The sequence below is a fragment of the Aotus nancymaae genome, unplaced genomic scaffold (assembly GCF_030222135.1).
Source record: "Aotus nancymaae isolate 86718 unplaced genomic scaffold, 86718_ANA_hifiasm-v0.15.2.pri h1tg000049l, whole genome shotgun sequence".
NCBI lineage: Eukaryota > Metazoa > Chordata > Mammalia > Primates > Aotidae > Aotus > Aotus nancymaae.
Window position 1 is genome coordinate 14,825,217 of NW_026988463.1, and position 13,120 is coordinate 14,838,336.

The 13,120-nt window shown below is 58.2% G+C and overlaps 2 protein-coding genes and 1 long non-coding RNA gene across 4 annotated transcripts in view; 2 read left to right on the forward strand and 1 right to left on the reverse strand.

Annotated features, from left to right (window-relative positions):
- Window positions 1-1,762, forward strand: part of TXNDC11 (thioredoxin domain containing 11) — a 64,684-nt gene extending 62,922 nt beyond the window's left edge. For both annotated transcript variants that reach the window (XM_064362495.1, XM_064362496.1), the window contains one exon: window positions 1,004-1,762. In XM_064362495.1, coding sequence (XP_064218565.1) covers window positions 1,004-1,646 — 643 coding nt within the window. In that variant the 3' untranslated portion in view covers window positions 1,647-1,762. The remainder of the gene's footprint in view (window positions 1-1,003) is intronic.
- On the reverse strand, window positions 1,696-12,562 carry SNN (stannin). The gene is made up of 2 exons (XM_021668003.2): window positions 12,469-12,562; window positions 1,696-4,855 (listed from the first exon to the last, which is right to left on the reverse strand). Exon 2 carries the CDS (start codon window positions 4,768-4,770, stop codon window positions 4,504-4,506), a length of 267 nt encoding a protein of 88 aa, XP_021523678.1. The 5' UTR covers window positions 4,771-4,855; window positions 12,469-12,562; the 3' UTR covers window positions 1,696-4,503.
- On the forward strand, window positions 8,462-11,546 carry LOC135269026 (uncharacterized). The gene is made up of 3 exons (XR_010337365.1): window positions 8,462-9,220; window positions 9,622-9,680; window positions 10,062-11,546. It is a non-coding gene; the product is annotated as an uncharacterized LOC135269026 (long non-coding RNA).
- Window positions 12,563-13,120: the final 558 nt, after the last annotated feature.

Below are 13,120 nucleotides of genomic sequence, written 5' to 3' on the forward strand. Positions count from 1 at the left end.
CCCAAAATTTTATGCTACTTTTAGTGAAAAGAATATGAAATTGTATATTTACTATGATAAAATAGAAACTGTTTTATGGTTAGGTGCAGTGGCTCTGGGCAGCCGAGCTCTGGAGTCCCTGCTGTTGACTTCTATTCTGTTAACACCTGAGGGAGACAAACCTGGCCACTGGCCTGCCTCATACATAAGTGCATAAAGCTGGTAGTTTTGGTGGATTGCAGCCAGACTGTATAGGCACAGGTAAATAGAAGTGTGAGAGAAACTTCATCAGATGATTAAATGACAAGTTGTGGAGAGGAATTTTCTAGATCTCTAGATCAGGACCTGGAACAAAGCTGTGGGGAAACCCCTTCCTTTGTCACTTCCTTCCTTATTCTGTGCTCTCAGGGCCGGGCAGCCTGAATCATAGTCCCTTGGTTGTTCTGTTTGCCAGGGATCAGGTTGCCAGGTGTGAGCCAAATGTACCCAGGGATCGGGGGTAAAGTCACCCCCAGTTGAGAACCCTTGCCTTAGATAATGTGTAATAAATGCTTGCTAAAGGAACAGGCTGAATATCTTTCAAGTTCTTCCTATTTCTCTGGGCACTGTCAGTGGGCACAGAGGGACACAGGTGGGACAGTCCTGCCTCCCCTGGACGCTCTTCCCGACCCAGCCACTGGGCACCTCCGAGCACACAGAGGCCCCCTGCCTACACACTCCCAGGGCCCTGCATTACTGGCTTTAGGCCTGGGCCTAGGAACTCCTGTCTTTCTTGGACTGTGTGGGTGAATCTGAGCTCTGGCTTCAGGAACAGATAAGCCATGTAAATTACAGAATAAGCATATGGGACAGCCTCTGTAGAGAATTTCTTGCCCAAGCAACATTTTCCTTACTTTCAGTAAGTTAAATCCGTGGAATGTCTTTTATTGGTGAGAAGTGATGGCCTGGCCTTGGGTATAGTCTGCTTTTGGATGAATTGTGTTGGCCCGACTCGCGTCTTTGCTTCCTTTCCCTTTCTCTCCAGAAAGGACCTAAGTGTGAAATACCCCGAAGATGTCCCCATCACCCTTCCAAACCTGCTGAGGTTCATTTTGCATCACTCAGACCCTGCTTCCAGCCCCCAGAATGTGGCTAACTCTCCCACCAAGGAGTGTCTTCAGAGCGAGGCAGTCTTACAGCGGGGGCACATCTCCCACTTGGAGACAGAGATCCAGAAACTGAGAGCAGAAATAAGCAGCCTCCAGCGAGCACAAGTGCAGGTGGAGTCCCAGCTCTCCAGCGCCCGCAGAGATGAGCATCGGCTGCGGCGGCAGCAGCGGGCCCTGGAGGAGCAGCACAGCCTGCTCCGCATGCACAGCGAGCAACTGCAGGCTCTCTACGAGCAGAAGACGCGCGAGCTGGAGGAGCTGGCCCGCAAGCTGCAGGAGCTGGCCGACGCCTCAGAAAACCTCCTCACCGAGAACACGTGGCTCAAGATCCTGGTGGCCACCATGGAGAGGAAACTGGAGGGCAGGGATGGAACTGAAAGCCTGGCGGCCCAGAGAGAGGTCCACTCCAAGCAGCCTGAGCCCTCAGGTGCCCCCCTGCTACCTGGCAGCTCCCCTCCACTTGCTAACACCAGTGCCACACTGGCGTCTGAAAGGAGTAACGAGAATAGGACAGACTAACTTTTTAAATGACATGAAGAAATCAGAAGTGAAAATTGTACATTGGGAATATATTTATGCAAATTTTATTGAAATTTATTGTAAATAAAGATTTTCTCAGTGGTCTAGAAAATCAACTTGAATGTCATTCAGCATTTATTGAAGAGGGATGACATCCCTTCCACTTATTGCACAAACTTGGTAGCTTTGAGACAAAAACAGTAGCACAGTCCATTTGAATATTCGTCCAAAAAATTAGTCCATATTTTAGTGGCTCAGTGTCAAAAGTTCCCTCCCTGTCCCTGCACTGTTGCTTCTGCAGTGATACAAAGGATGAACGCTTAATTTCTTGATTAGTCAGAAAACTTGAATGCAACAGTTGGGCATTCAGAAAGAATTCCAAGAGAGGTCATAACCTACTAAGCCATTTGAGAGAGTGGCTCTGGTGTCTATGCTAAAAAAAAAAGTAGCTATTGAAAAATAAGAACAGTGAGCGCTATGATGTGGTTCACTAGTTCTACAGGCATTTTCATTTTCCTCCCAAAGACCCCCCCTCCCCCAGTGCCTCACTTAGTCTCTGACCTTCACCCAACACAGCTACCATGCTCAAATGGGCCTGATTCAAACTCCCAAGTACGTCCCTGGCACCAGGGAGTGGGATAAGAAAGCCTTCAGAAGTGAAACTGATGAGAAAGTGATGCTTAATCACTTCAAAACCCAGATTTCACTGGCAAGGTCAAAACCACAGGTCAAGTCTGATAATCGAGCACTGGTCAGTTCAGGGATCAGGCTCGGAATCTGAAAATGCAGATCCTAGCTGCTCCTGCGTCCCTCGGGTGTGGAGGAAGGAAAAACAGCCTAGGGTATGTGCTGGCTGCGGTGAGAGTCGAGGTAGAAAGCCTGGAAGTTCTGGAACATGAGGGGATGGGTCACATGCCCGCCTCAGCCTTTCCTCATTCACCAAGGCAAACCTTCTCCCCCATCTTCCACCTTTGGAACTTCTGTTCTCCCTCCTAGGCCTGGTTTCAGTGGCTCCTGCCATGTGTCCTGCCCAGCCAGCCTGCGGGGCCTCTGCGGATATCACACCTGCCCCCCCCACCACCTGTTCTGAGCTTGTCCACGTCAGTGGATAAAGGTGTTGCCTCTCCTTCCTAAGGGCTCTCAAGAGCCCAGCTGAGGTGTTTCATTACTACCTCCTGCTCAGATGGCCCCGCCAGCCATCCCTCTTCCCACCCCAAGCTACTACTTAATGTTTAACCCCTGCAATTTAGGTGTATGCTGCTTAAAAGGGCTCCGTACTTCTCCCCTCTTGAGGTTTCAGAATGTGGATTCATTCAACACGCTTTTTAGAAGAGTCTTGGGTGAGTCCAGAGGAGGTTCCTCTAGCCTGAGCAGGAGACCAGAGCTCTGAGCTCAGGCATTAAGGGCCAGCGTTCTGTGGTTAAGCCAGGGCTGGCCTTCCGAGGATGGCAGGCATGAGTCACGTCTGAATCATAAATTACTGTGTGCTTACGGTGGTGGGATTAAAAATCAAAGTGAGCTCACTGAAGTGTACACAGGAGAGGCCTTGGAGACGCTAGCTCACCTGAGAGCCACCAACTCACCACCTGTGGGAGAGTCAAGTCCTGAACTCAGCATTCACCTCTGCCCTGCCCCCTGCTGCAAGCACAGGCTGGCAGGAAGCAGTCTGGTGGCTCCTGTGGCAATGTGCATGTGAGAAATGGTGTTCCCCGGGTCCTCAGTGCCTTCAGAGCTGGGTCAGGAGACGGGAGACCCGCTGAGGACAGCAGAGTCAGGACCCTGCAGGCAGGTGGTTATCAGAGGAGAGGAAGCCAACTGGTGTGAAAAGGGAAGAGGAAAAGAAGAAAAAAGACCACCTCAACAGTCCCCTCCCTGTCCAGTGCAGAAACTAGGAAACACCAACACAAAACATACAACTTTCTCTTTCCTAGGCCAACTGGGTTTCAGACCAAAAGCAGCCACCACAGACTCTGGTGTTTCTATGAGAATCAGAGCAATTTCAGCGAAGCCTGCACTGCAGGGGGTTGGGGAGAACTCGGCATGCTGAAGACCAAAGGGGTGAGAAACTACTCTGCTACAAGGATGCTGGCAGCCTCTGGGACTCGTGCCCTGACTCGCCCTTCAATGGCTCCCAGGCAGGTCCGGTAGCTTCCCTGCAGTAACTCCAATCTCAACAGGAACTGCTATTTAACATGTGAGTCTAACTGGAGAAGGAACAGAAGGGTGTGGGGGGTGTGGTTCCTCTTCCACCCATGACTAACCAAGCAGAGATCACCCAAGCACCCCAATTGATTGGCCACGAGACCCCAAACTGGCATCTCACTTCCTTGAAATACAGACAGATGAATACACATGAGAGACCCCTGCTGAGTGCAGCGTGGGCCTTTACAAGCCTATGACCCTTCATGGTCTTGACTCAGCTTGTCATGAGTACAGCCAGAATCAAACCAGTCCCGTGTGCACTAGATGATATTTTAAAAAATCAGCAAAAGGGCTTAAGCACGTGCTTCCGGAGGCCTATTTACAGTTCACAGGTTTGTTAGTTCACGCATTACAGTAGTAGCTCCATCAAAAACAGGCTCAGCTAAACATTCAAGTAACAAAAGCGCTACGGGGCTGTGAGCCCCAGCAAGGTCAGGCCTGCCCACTGCCTGCAATGGGCAGCCTCACCCGGAGGCCGAAGGGACGCCCAGGACAGCGGGCCTTCGGGCGTCAGTGCATGCGATGACGAAGCCTGCAGAGGCCATGCCAGCAAGTGTCAGCCCTTCCTCTCAGACAGCAGCACGTCTGTGTGGTTTTGCCCCTCCCAGCACCTCTCGGCTGGCTGCAAACAGGACCAGGAGCCTCCCATCCTGGCTCAGCCATGGACTTCCGGGCCGTTGGGAGTCATCAGCTTGGCCTTTCTCTCCACGCACGGTCCTTTGGCTGAGTACTGCACCAGCAGGAAGGGCTCCTTAGTTTCCCCATCCCCCACGATGCTCTCCTCGTCCTCCGACTGGCTGATGCGCTGCAGCCGCAGGTAGCACCAGCAGCCCAGGATCAAGGCCCCCAGGGCTGCGATGGCAATGAGGATGACGATGACTGTGACCACGCCCGTGGTGGGGCTGTGGTCCATAATAGACATGGTCAGTGCTGGGGGCTTCCTCGGCTGGAAGTGCTTTGGGGGTGGCCACTCAGTGAGGCTGGAACTCAGGCTGGGCACAGTAGTCCTGAAAGACAAAGCAGGTGAGGTACAGGAGGGCCTCCGCCAGGGACCCAGACCACCCATGAGCTGCAGCTGGCACTTCCACAAGGTCTATTTTTAATCGTTCTTAGACCTGCCCATCACACCCTCACCCTGCCAAAAAGTATGCTGGCCAGCATTCGAAGACATCTGCTCGCCGGTGCTCACCCAGCTCCTGCTCACGACCTTTGAAACCCCGAGTACTGCTGTACCAGCCAGGCGAGTCACCCTTGCTGGCTGCAAAGCCGGGAACACTGCAACAGCAGCAGCTGCAGCAAAGGCTGCCAGAGAGCCAGGTGCGGTTCTGGTTCTTCTCTTGAAGGTACACCTTTGGGAAGCCCAGCCCTCCTACTCAATGTTCGTGACCACGAAGGGACTGAGGTCATGAGAAATGACCAGGCGCGGTGGCTCACACCTGTAATTCCAGCACTTTGGGAGGCTGAGGTGGGCAGATCACTTGAGTCCAGGAGTTTGAGACCAGCCTAGCCAACACAGCGAAACTCCGTCTCTACTAAAATACAAAAATTAGCTGGGCATGGTGGTACCTGCCTGTAATCCCAGCTACCCAGCTACTCGGGAGGCTGAGACACGAGAATCGCTTGAAGCCAGGAGACACAGGTTGCAGTGAGCCAAGATCCCACCACTGTACTCCAGCCCTGCAGCCTGGGCAACAGAGCAAGACTCTCTCCAAAAAAAAAAAGCTGAGAAATGACATCAGTCCCTGTCCCAAACAGACATCATATACAGAACAGTCAGGTCCTTTGGGGACACCTGTGAGAGGGTGTAGTGGACAACAGCCTTTGCCACCAGGCACTGCAGCTGGCCTGGGAAGACCCCTGGAACACGGCACACCATCTGAGGAGGAAGCTGGGCAGCGGAGTCCCTTGTATGGCTTGGGCCAAGGCCAACCAAGCAAGTGACAGGGTAGAGTGTACCGGGAGATGGAGACAGGCACTTGGGGAGCTTTGGGGAGGCAGGGAGGGTGGGACAGAGACTCCCCGCCGACGGAGCTTAGCATCTAGTGCAAGAGCCAGACCGCAACAGGTCAGTACCCCAGATGCTGGTCACTCACAATGCAGGGCACCATGTCAGGAACACGGCGACTAGGTACCACGATGCTAAACTGGGTGGGCAGGTGGGAGGCAGGGAGGCAGTGCTGATGGGTTAGAGTGTTCCTGGCAGGAGGAACGGTGAGGGCTAAGGCTCTCTGAAGGCAGAGGGGGTCCCCCTGGCAAGTGCCAGGAGTCGGATACCAGCTGGTTTGGGTGGGGGCAGGGACAAGGCCCCTCCCAGGCCAGGCCAAGCCTTGCTCTGCATGTTGAGGAAGTGATGCCAGAACTAGGAGGGCCGGAACCACCACCTCCACCTGGCCGAGCCACGGAGTTCACACATGCATGCGGCTGCCGAGTGGCTCAGGACAGCGCGGCTGTGGAATGCACACAAGGACTAAGAGTCCCCTGCTCCAGGTGCCCTGTCAACCCTCTAGGTGACACCCAAGGCACAACCAGTGACAGCACGCTGAGGCCAGGGCTTTGCCGCTGCTGCCCCTTGGTGCTGAGGCTGGCAGGCTCTCCGGCATCCCAAGATAACCTGCACTTTCTTCCCTCTTCTGCCTCGCTCACCACAAACAGAGCAAACACTCACTGCACCTGGGGTCAGTGAGGATAAGCAGGCCTGAGACACGTTCCGCACGGGACTGGGCGCGCAGTTGGCACTCAGGACTAGACGTCTGGCTTCTTTTTGTTCCCTTTGGATGAGACTGACATCAGCACAGGCAGACAGCCCTGGAAGGAGGTTTTCCCTCCAAACAGGATCGAACCTGCTGCATTCTTGAGCAACAGCAGTCTTAAGGAGAAATGATTCTTACCCAACAGGAGTTTCCCCAGAAGCCAGGTTTGCCTGAAGGTCAAAGCCAGCCGAGTCAGCATCCCCAGCACCTGTCTGGGGTCCAGGCCCCGGGAAACCGGCAGCCTCGCAGAGGGCCCTGGGCAGAGGAGGTGAGCTCCCTCCATTCCACTGCCTTTCCCCTGCCTCTAGGGGCCAGGCTGCTGCAGGCACTAAGGATCTCCCTGTCTGCTCCCAGACCACCCAAGTCCTCACAATGACCTGCAGGAGCAAACACTACACATCCCCAACATGCCCTGCTTGCCAGCCACGCTGACCCCCATGCACCCTCCCACCAGGCCCTGGTCCGGGCAGTTGCTCCTGCTCAGAACATTCCACCAGTTTATCCTTGTTCAGTGGTTCTCAATTGGGGGTCATTGTGTTCCCACCCTGGGGACATCTGGCCATGTCTGGAGCCACTTCTGCTTGTCAAAACTCAGGGGAGGTAGCACTCCTGGCATCTAGGGAGACTATGGATGCTTCTGGCACCTACTGTGCACAGGGCAGCCCCCACCCCACAGATGGACCAGCTGGAGAAAGAAACCCTGACCTGGTTAATGCCAGCTCCGGCAGGGAAGCCTTCCCAACCTGGAAGTCCAGGTCGGGCTCCTTCCCTCCGGAGCAGTGGCCCCGGTGTGCAGCCCTGGCTTCTGGCGCACGGCCACCTGATTAGCGCCCATCTCCCCCTCCAGTGGTCCATGAGCTCCACGGTGGCCCTCCCCTGTCCCCTGCATGCACAGACCACCCTGGCCTCTCTCCTGCCACCATCAGGTCCCACAACCCTGCTCAGCTATCCTCTCAGGCCTCCAGACTGGACAGGAGACCCCCCTAACCCCCTGGACAGCCTGCCCACCATGGCTGGGTGAGCCTGTGTACACTCATCCCAACTTCTGCGTTCTCTCCCTGCAGGGATAACACCTGCCTGGCCCGTGCCTCCCGCCACCCTCTCTCCTGCACCTCTGGTTCACAGAGCCTGCTGAGGCGCCTGCCCTCCCCCGGGGCTTCTGGACAGGAAGGCAAGTCAGTATCAGTTCGGAAGGGGAAGTGTGTGTGTTTAGGGGTGGGGGTGGTTCACAGACAGGAAGTACAAAATCAAACAATGGCACCATGACCTAGGGTAGGCAGAGCAAAGCCAGGTGGGCAGGCCAGGTCGAAGGGCCCCAGTTCAACCAGGACTAATGAGGAAACTGAGGCACAGGCAGCCCCAGCTCCAAGGGATTCTCTCAGAGGAGTGATGACCTCAAAACCCTGTCTGCTGCCCTCACCCCAAGCCGGGAGACATGGGCAGAACCAGGTGGGGGGCTCTGCCCCCCGTGAGCACAGAGCCCAGGGACTGAGCCACAGTCACGCCTGGCCTGTGGTCTGGCCCTTCTGAGTGCGTATCTGTTCCTTTGTTCACTCAGCAAATGTTTCCTGAGAAACCATCTTTGCAAAAATGTGATGGCATAATCCCCGCTCAGAACCCTCCCTGGCACCAGAAGAGAATCCAAGCTTCCTGCCTCCCCAGGTGTCCCCACGCCCTCCGCTGCAAGCCCACACTCCCACCTCTGCCCTGACTGCCCCGTGGCTGCAGCCTTCCTATTCGAGACTTTCTCAGAAGGCGCCTCTTGTAGGCTGCCCTTCCAGACCACCCTGGCCCAAGACCCCCTCCTCCCACGCCCCCACTGCAGCCTGGCCCTACTTCATTTGTTCTCCGTGCTACCTGCCCTTCTCTAGGCTCAGGGGCTGTCCCCTGGCTGTGTCGCACTCCTGGAACTGGACTCCAAGGCTGTCAGAAGAGGGCACCATCTGTCCCACCTACGACTGTACCCTGCCCTAGCACGGGCACATAGTGGGTGCTCAGTAAATGTCAGCTAAGTGTTCCCAGCCTGAGGATGCAGTGATGAGTTAGAGGAGACCCTGTTCCCAAGGGGATCATAGGTGAGGGTCCATGACACCCAGAGCACTCACAGGACCCTGAGCACAGGCCCCCATGTTTTGTCCCACCAGACTCAAGCCGGCAGCCTGCGTGGGAGGACAGGCCTATGCCCAAGTGCGGGGGCAGAGCAGTGAATGCCAGGATTCAGGCAAGCCAAGCTCAAGGAGGGGCAAGCTGGCTCCATGCTTGCTGGCAGGCAGGGTGACTGAGAAGCAGAACCCGGGGAAACTCAAAGCATGGAGGGCAGCAGGTCCCCACGAGCCCCTGTGCCTGGCTGGACCCCACCCGCCTGCTCTCTCTTTCCAGCCCCTCTGAGCAAAGCTGTGTCTTACAAGCTGGGTAACCCCTCACCCTGATCCAGTCAAGCCCACAGGATGCAAGGGAGAGGGACAGGCCACAGCTTGGGCTGGGGAGATGCCCAGGCTGGCACATGGGAATCCTCACTGGCCTGACAGCCATCATGACAGCAGCTCACATTCACTCCCACCAGCATCGAATCCAGCAAGCCTGCAGCCGCCTCTGCTCACCCGAGCCATCTCCATCTGGCAGGTGAGGAAACCGAGGCATATGCAGGGAGGTGAAGTGAAAAGCTAGAAGGCAGGATAGGAGCGCAGAGGGGAGCCCGGCAGAGCCAAGGGAGGCGTCTTCCAAGTGCAGAGGGGCCCAAAGCATAGCCTGGGCCTGCGATCTCTGGGCAGGTTGGAGTGTCCCCTCTGCCTGGCATTTGAAGCCCAAGGCCATCTGGATCCCCCAAACACACACCCTCCTGCTCCAAGTGTCCTCAGTCCTGCCATCCTCTGCCAAGGGGGTCCGCTGACTCTCGGATCCCACCCACCCACCATAAAAGCAAGCTCCAAGGCCCAGGCTCTCCAGTCTGCACACTCCCCCGGCCCCAGCACCCTCATCTCCAGTGGGGGTCAGCGGAAGCACAGAACACATTGTGTCTCCAGGCAGAGCCCACACTCATCCCACGGAATCACAACAGCAAGACAAGCCTGAGCCACGCAAGGTAAGCAGGGCCCGCACCACCCTGGGCCACTCCCCCTGCCACCCAAGCTTGCAGGTGTTATTGACACAGTCCTGCCTAGGCCCACAGAGATCAGTAACTGGGCCCCCAGGAGCGTGGGGGCAGAACCGGGGATGAACACCACCCCGTCAGAGCCATTCAAATGGACAGTCCCCGGCCCAGCTACCAGTGAGGGGAGGGAAGGGGAGGGAAGCGGAGAGGATCAGAGGGGAGCAGAGGGGAGGGGAGGGGTCACCTCCTGTCCTGTTCTCCCTCCCAGGGCCCCAGCTTGTCCTCTAGGTCCTCCACAGTATGGGGGGGAGGGGTCTGCTTATCCCTGCCCCCTCATGGGATCCCCAAACTGAGCCTGATCCTGCTTGATAGGCCACTCCAGGTGCTCCAGGCCCTGGGGGGCCCACAGCCTGTAGCAGAGCAGGCTGGAGTGCCCTCCGTCCTCCCAGCCCAGGACTCGCTTTTGTGCCCTGCTTCCGCCCAGCTAAGCAACCTGCTCTTCTTGGCCTCAGTTTCTCAATGTGCAAAGTGGGTATGAGTCCCTGACCTCATCTACCAGATTGTGGGGAGGATGAGAAATGGTAAAAGTGAAAACAGAAGGGCCGCGGGACCACCAGATTTGCATGTCACCAGCCACACCTTCCTGTGTGCCGCAGAAGGAAACTGAGCCTGAGGGACCCCAAGCCCACCCCCAGGACCGGGAGGGCACAGAGCCTGGCCCAGGCCTAGTGCCACAAATACCCTTTCTCCAGGGACACGCTGCCTCCTCCTAACTCAGCTGGGCACATCACGAGTGCTGCCGGGCTCACCACCAGCAAAACACCCCCGCCTGGCAGCCGTCACCTCCTGAGGCTCCTCAAGGGACGCCAGGAGGGCTGTCCTGCTTACAGGGGCCAGCCATCCCCACAGGGCTTCTAGTATCGGCCCCATAAAGCCACTTGCCAAGGGTGCCAACAAACTCTTCAATGAACCCCGGTTCACAAACCAGAAACATTTCCTGCCCCAGGTTCTGACTGGGAAAACAGGGATGTAGGGAGAAGAGGGCACTGCTGGACACAGGATGAGGCGGGACGTCCGCTCTGCCCTGGGCCAGAGCACCAATGGGACACAGGATGCATCACACAAGGCCCCAGACCTCCAGAAGCCAGGAGCAAGAGCAGCCAGATGCCCGTGGAAGCCAACACTGATGGGGCTGTGCCCAGCTCTCTGGCCAGTGTCATCTCAACCTCCACCCCCACCCATGACACCCCATCCTCAGAAGAGGAAACTCGCTCCAGAACCCCCTAGCTTCCCTGGTGGCAAAAGAGGAAGCCAGAGCCTGCAGAGTGCTGATACGGGACTGCCCCAAGGTCAGTCGGGGTCTTCCTGGGCCCGGAGGCTCATGCCCCCACTCTATGAATCACCCACTGGTCATTTTCACAGGCCACCCCAGGGTTGGTCTGTTTGGCCTAACAACTATGCTGGTAGATGCCCCAGAAAGTTGGTGGCAATTAGATGTGCCAGACATTGAGCTAAACAGTTCATGAAGACATCTCCTATCTGCCTCAAGACGACGGGGCAGTTGAGCTATTACTGTTCCCTCTTGGCAGATACAGAAATCAGTGGTTCAGAGAAGTTAAGTCCACTGCCCAAGGTCACATAGCTCAAAAGCAGACGCGCAGATTCAAACCCAGGCAACCTGCATCCCAAATCCCGCATTTCGACCCTGACTCTAAAATGCCACATTCAGCCGGGCGTGGTGGCTCACGCCTGTAATCCAAGCTCTTTGGAGGCCAAGGCGGGCGGATCACCTGAGGTCGGGAGTTCAAGACCAGCCTGACCAACATGGTGAAACCCTATCTTTAAAATAAATAAATAAATAAAATGCCACATTCTGCCCACCTCCTTTCCCGAGTGCCTGAGAGGACCGGGGACAGGTGAACCCCGGTGTGGCCCTTGCTGGGGCGGGCTGGGCGACCTGGGCTGGGTGCTGGGTACTCAGGGGTGACAGAGCCCCGGCGGCTCCCGCGTGCTGAGCGCAGGCGGCGTTGCAGGCGCGATGCCAGGCGCGCTCCACGCACCCTCCTATTCCACCCTGCCCGACGCCGCCAGCGTCTCCCCCACTCTACAGAGGAGCAAAGTCAGGCTACAGGGAGGCGGCGGCTCGGCCCAGGGGGCGACAGCTGGGAGGGAACGGCAGCTGGGGAGGCAGCTCAAATCGACCCGACGGGAGGCGAGGTGTGGGAAAGGGACCACGGGACCCAGGCTTGCCAACGCCGCGCAGCCACTGCCCACAGAACCGCGCGCCGAACGCTGCGGCTAGCCCTCAGTTTCCCTATTCGCGAGACCGGCGCCGGACGTCGCCTGGAGCCCTAGCCCCCGAGCCCTCCTGGCCACGCAGAAGGCTGCCAGGTTCTCCCCGCCCCCAGAATTTTGAAGAACCCCGAAGTGCGGGGGGAAGGCGGGCGGGCACGGAGCTGCTGGAGGGCGGGGGCTGCACGGGCGGGGGCGGGCAGATCGCGCTCCCCGCAAAGCGGCCTCCGCCCCCCCGTCCCCCGTCTCCTCCTTTGTCCCGATCTCGCCGCAGCGCCGTGGACAAAGGGCCCCAGCCCGCGGGCGCGGCCCCCCGAATGGACCCTCCCCCGAGCCGCGCTCGCCGCGCTGCCCCTCCCCCGCCCGCAGACCCCGGCCCGGCCCCGCCGCCGCGCGAGCCCCTCCCAGTCCCGGTCGCCCCCTCCTCGCCCCAGGGCCCCCGCATCCCCGCCCGGCTTGTGCGCGCGGCCCGCCCCGCCCTGCTCACCATGGCGCGGCCGCGGCCCGTCCGGATCGCCCCGCAGCAGCCCCGCGGGCCCGGCTCCGCCCGCCCGCTCGCCCGGTCCGGCCGCAGCGCACTCGGGACGCAGGAGCCCCTCGCTGCGGCGGGCGGGGCCCGGCTCCTCCCCGGCTGGGGGCGGGGCCTCCCAGAGAGACCAATGGGAGTCGGCGCTGGGACGGCGGGGCGGGCCGGGGCGGGCCGGGACGGAGTCACGTGCGCTTGGGACAGGCGGGCGGCGGGGCTGGGGCTTCGCGCGGTGGGCGGGGCAGGGGGCGGGGGTCGGGGGACGGGCTTGGCGCGGGCGAGCGTGGATTGGGCGCCCTTGGGTGCTGGGCCCCTCTGCAGGCGACCTTCCTCTGCCCGCCTCACCCTGACCCCAGCAGGCTTCCTGGTCCCGCCCGCTTACACCGGGGGAAACTGAGGCACGCTGCACGGAAGAGTGCTTCACACTCCCTGAGAGTTAGAAGTGGCAGGGAATCCGGAGGAGAGGCAGGGAAGAGGCGCGACCGTTGAGGTGAATGACCTTGCTTCCGGAAGGAGCTGGGCATTCTTTGTTTCGCGAATTCATTCACGTATCATTCATCTGCCCTTCACTTGATGGTGGAACACTGACCACGTGCCTGCCACGCCAGTCGTC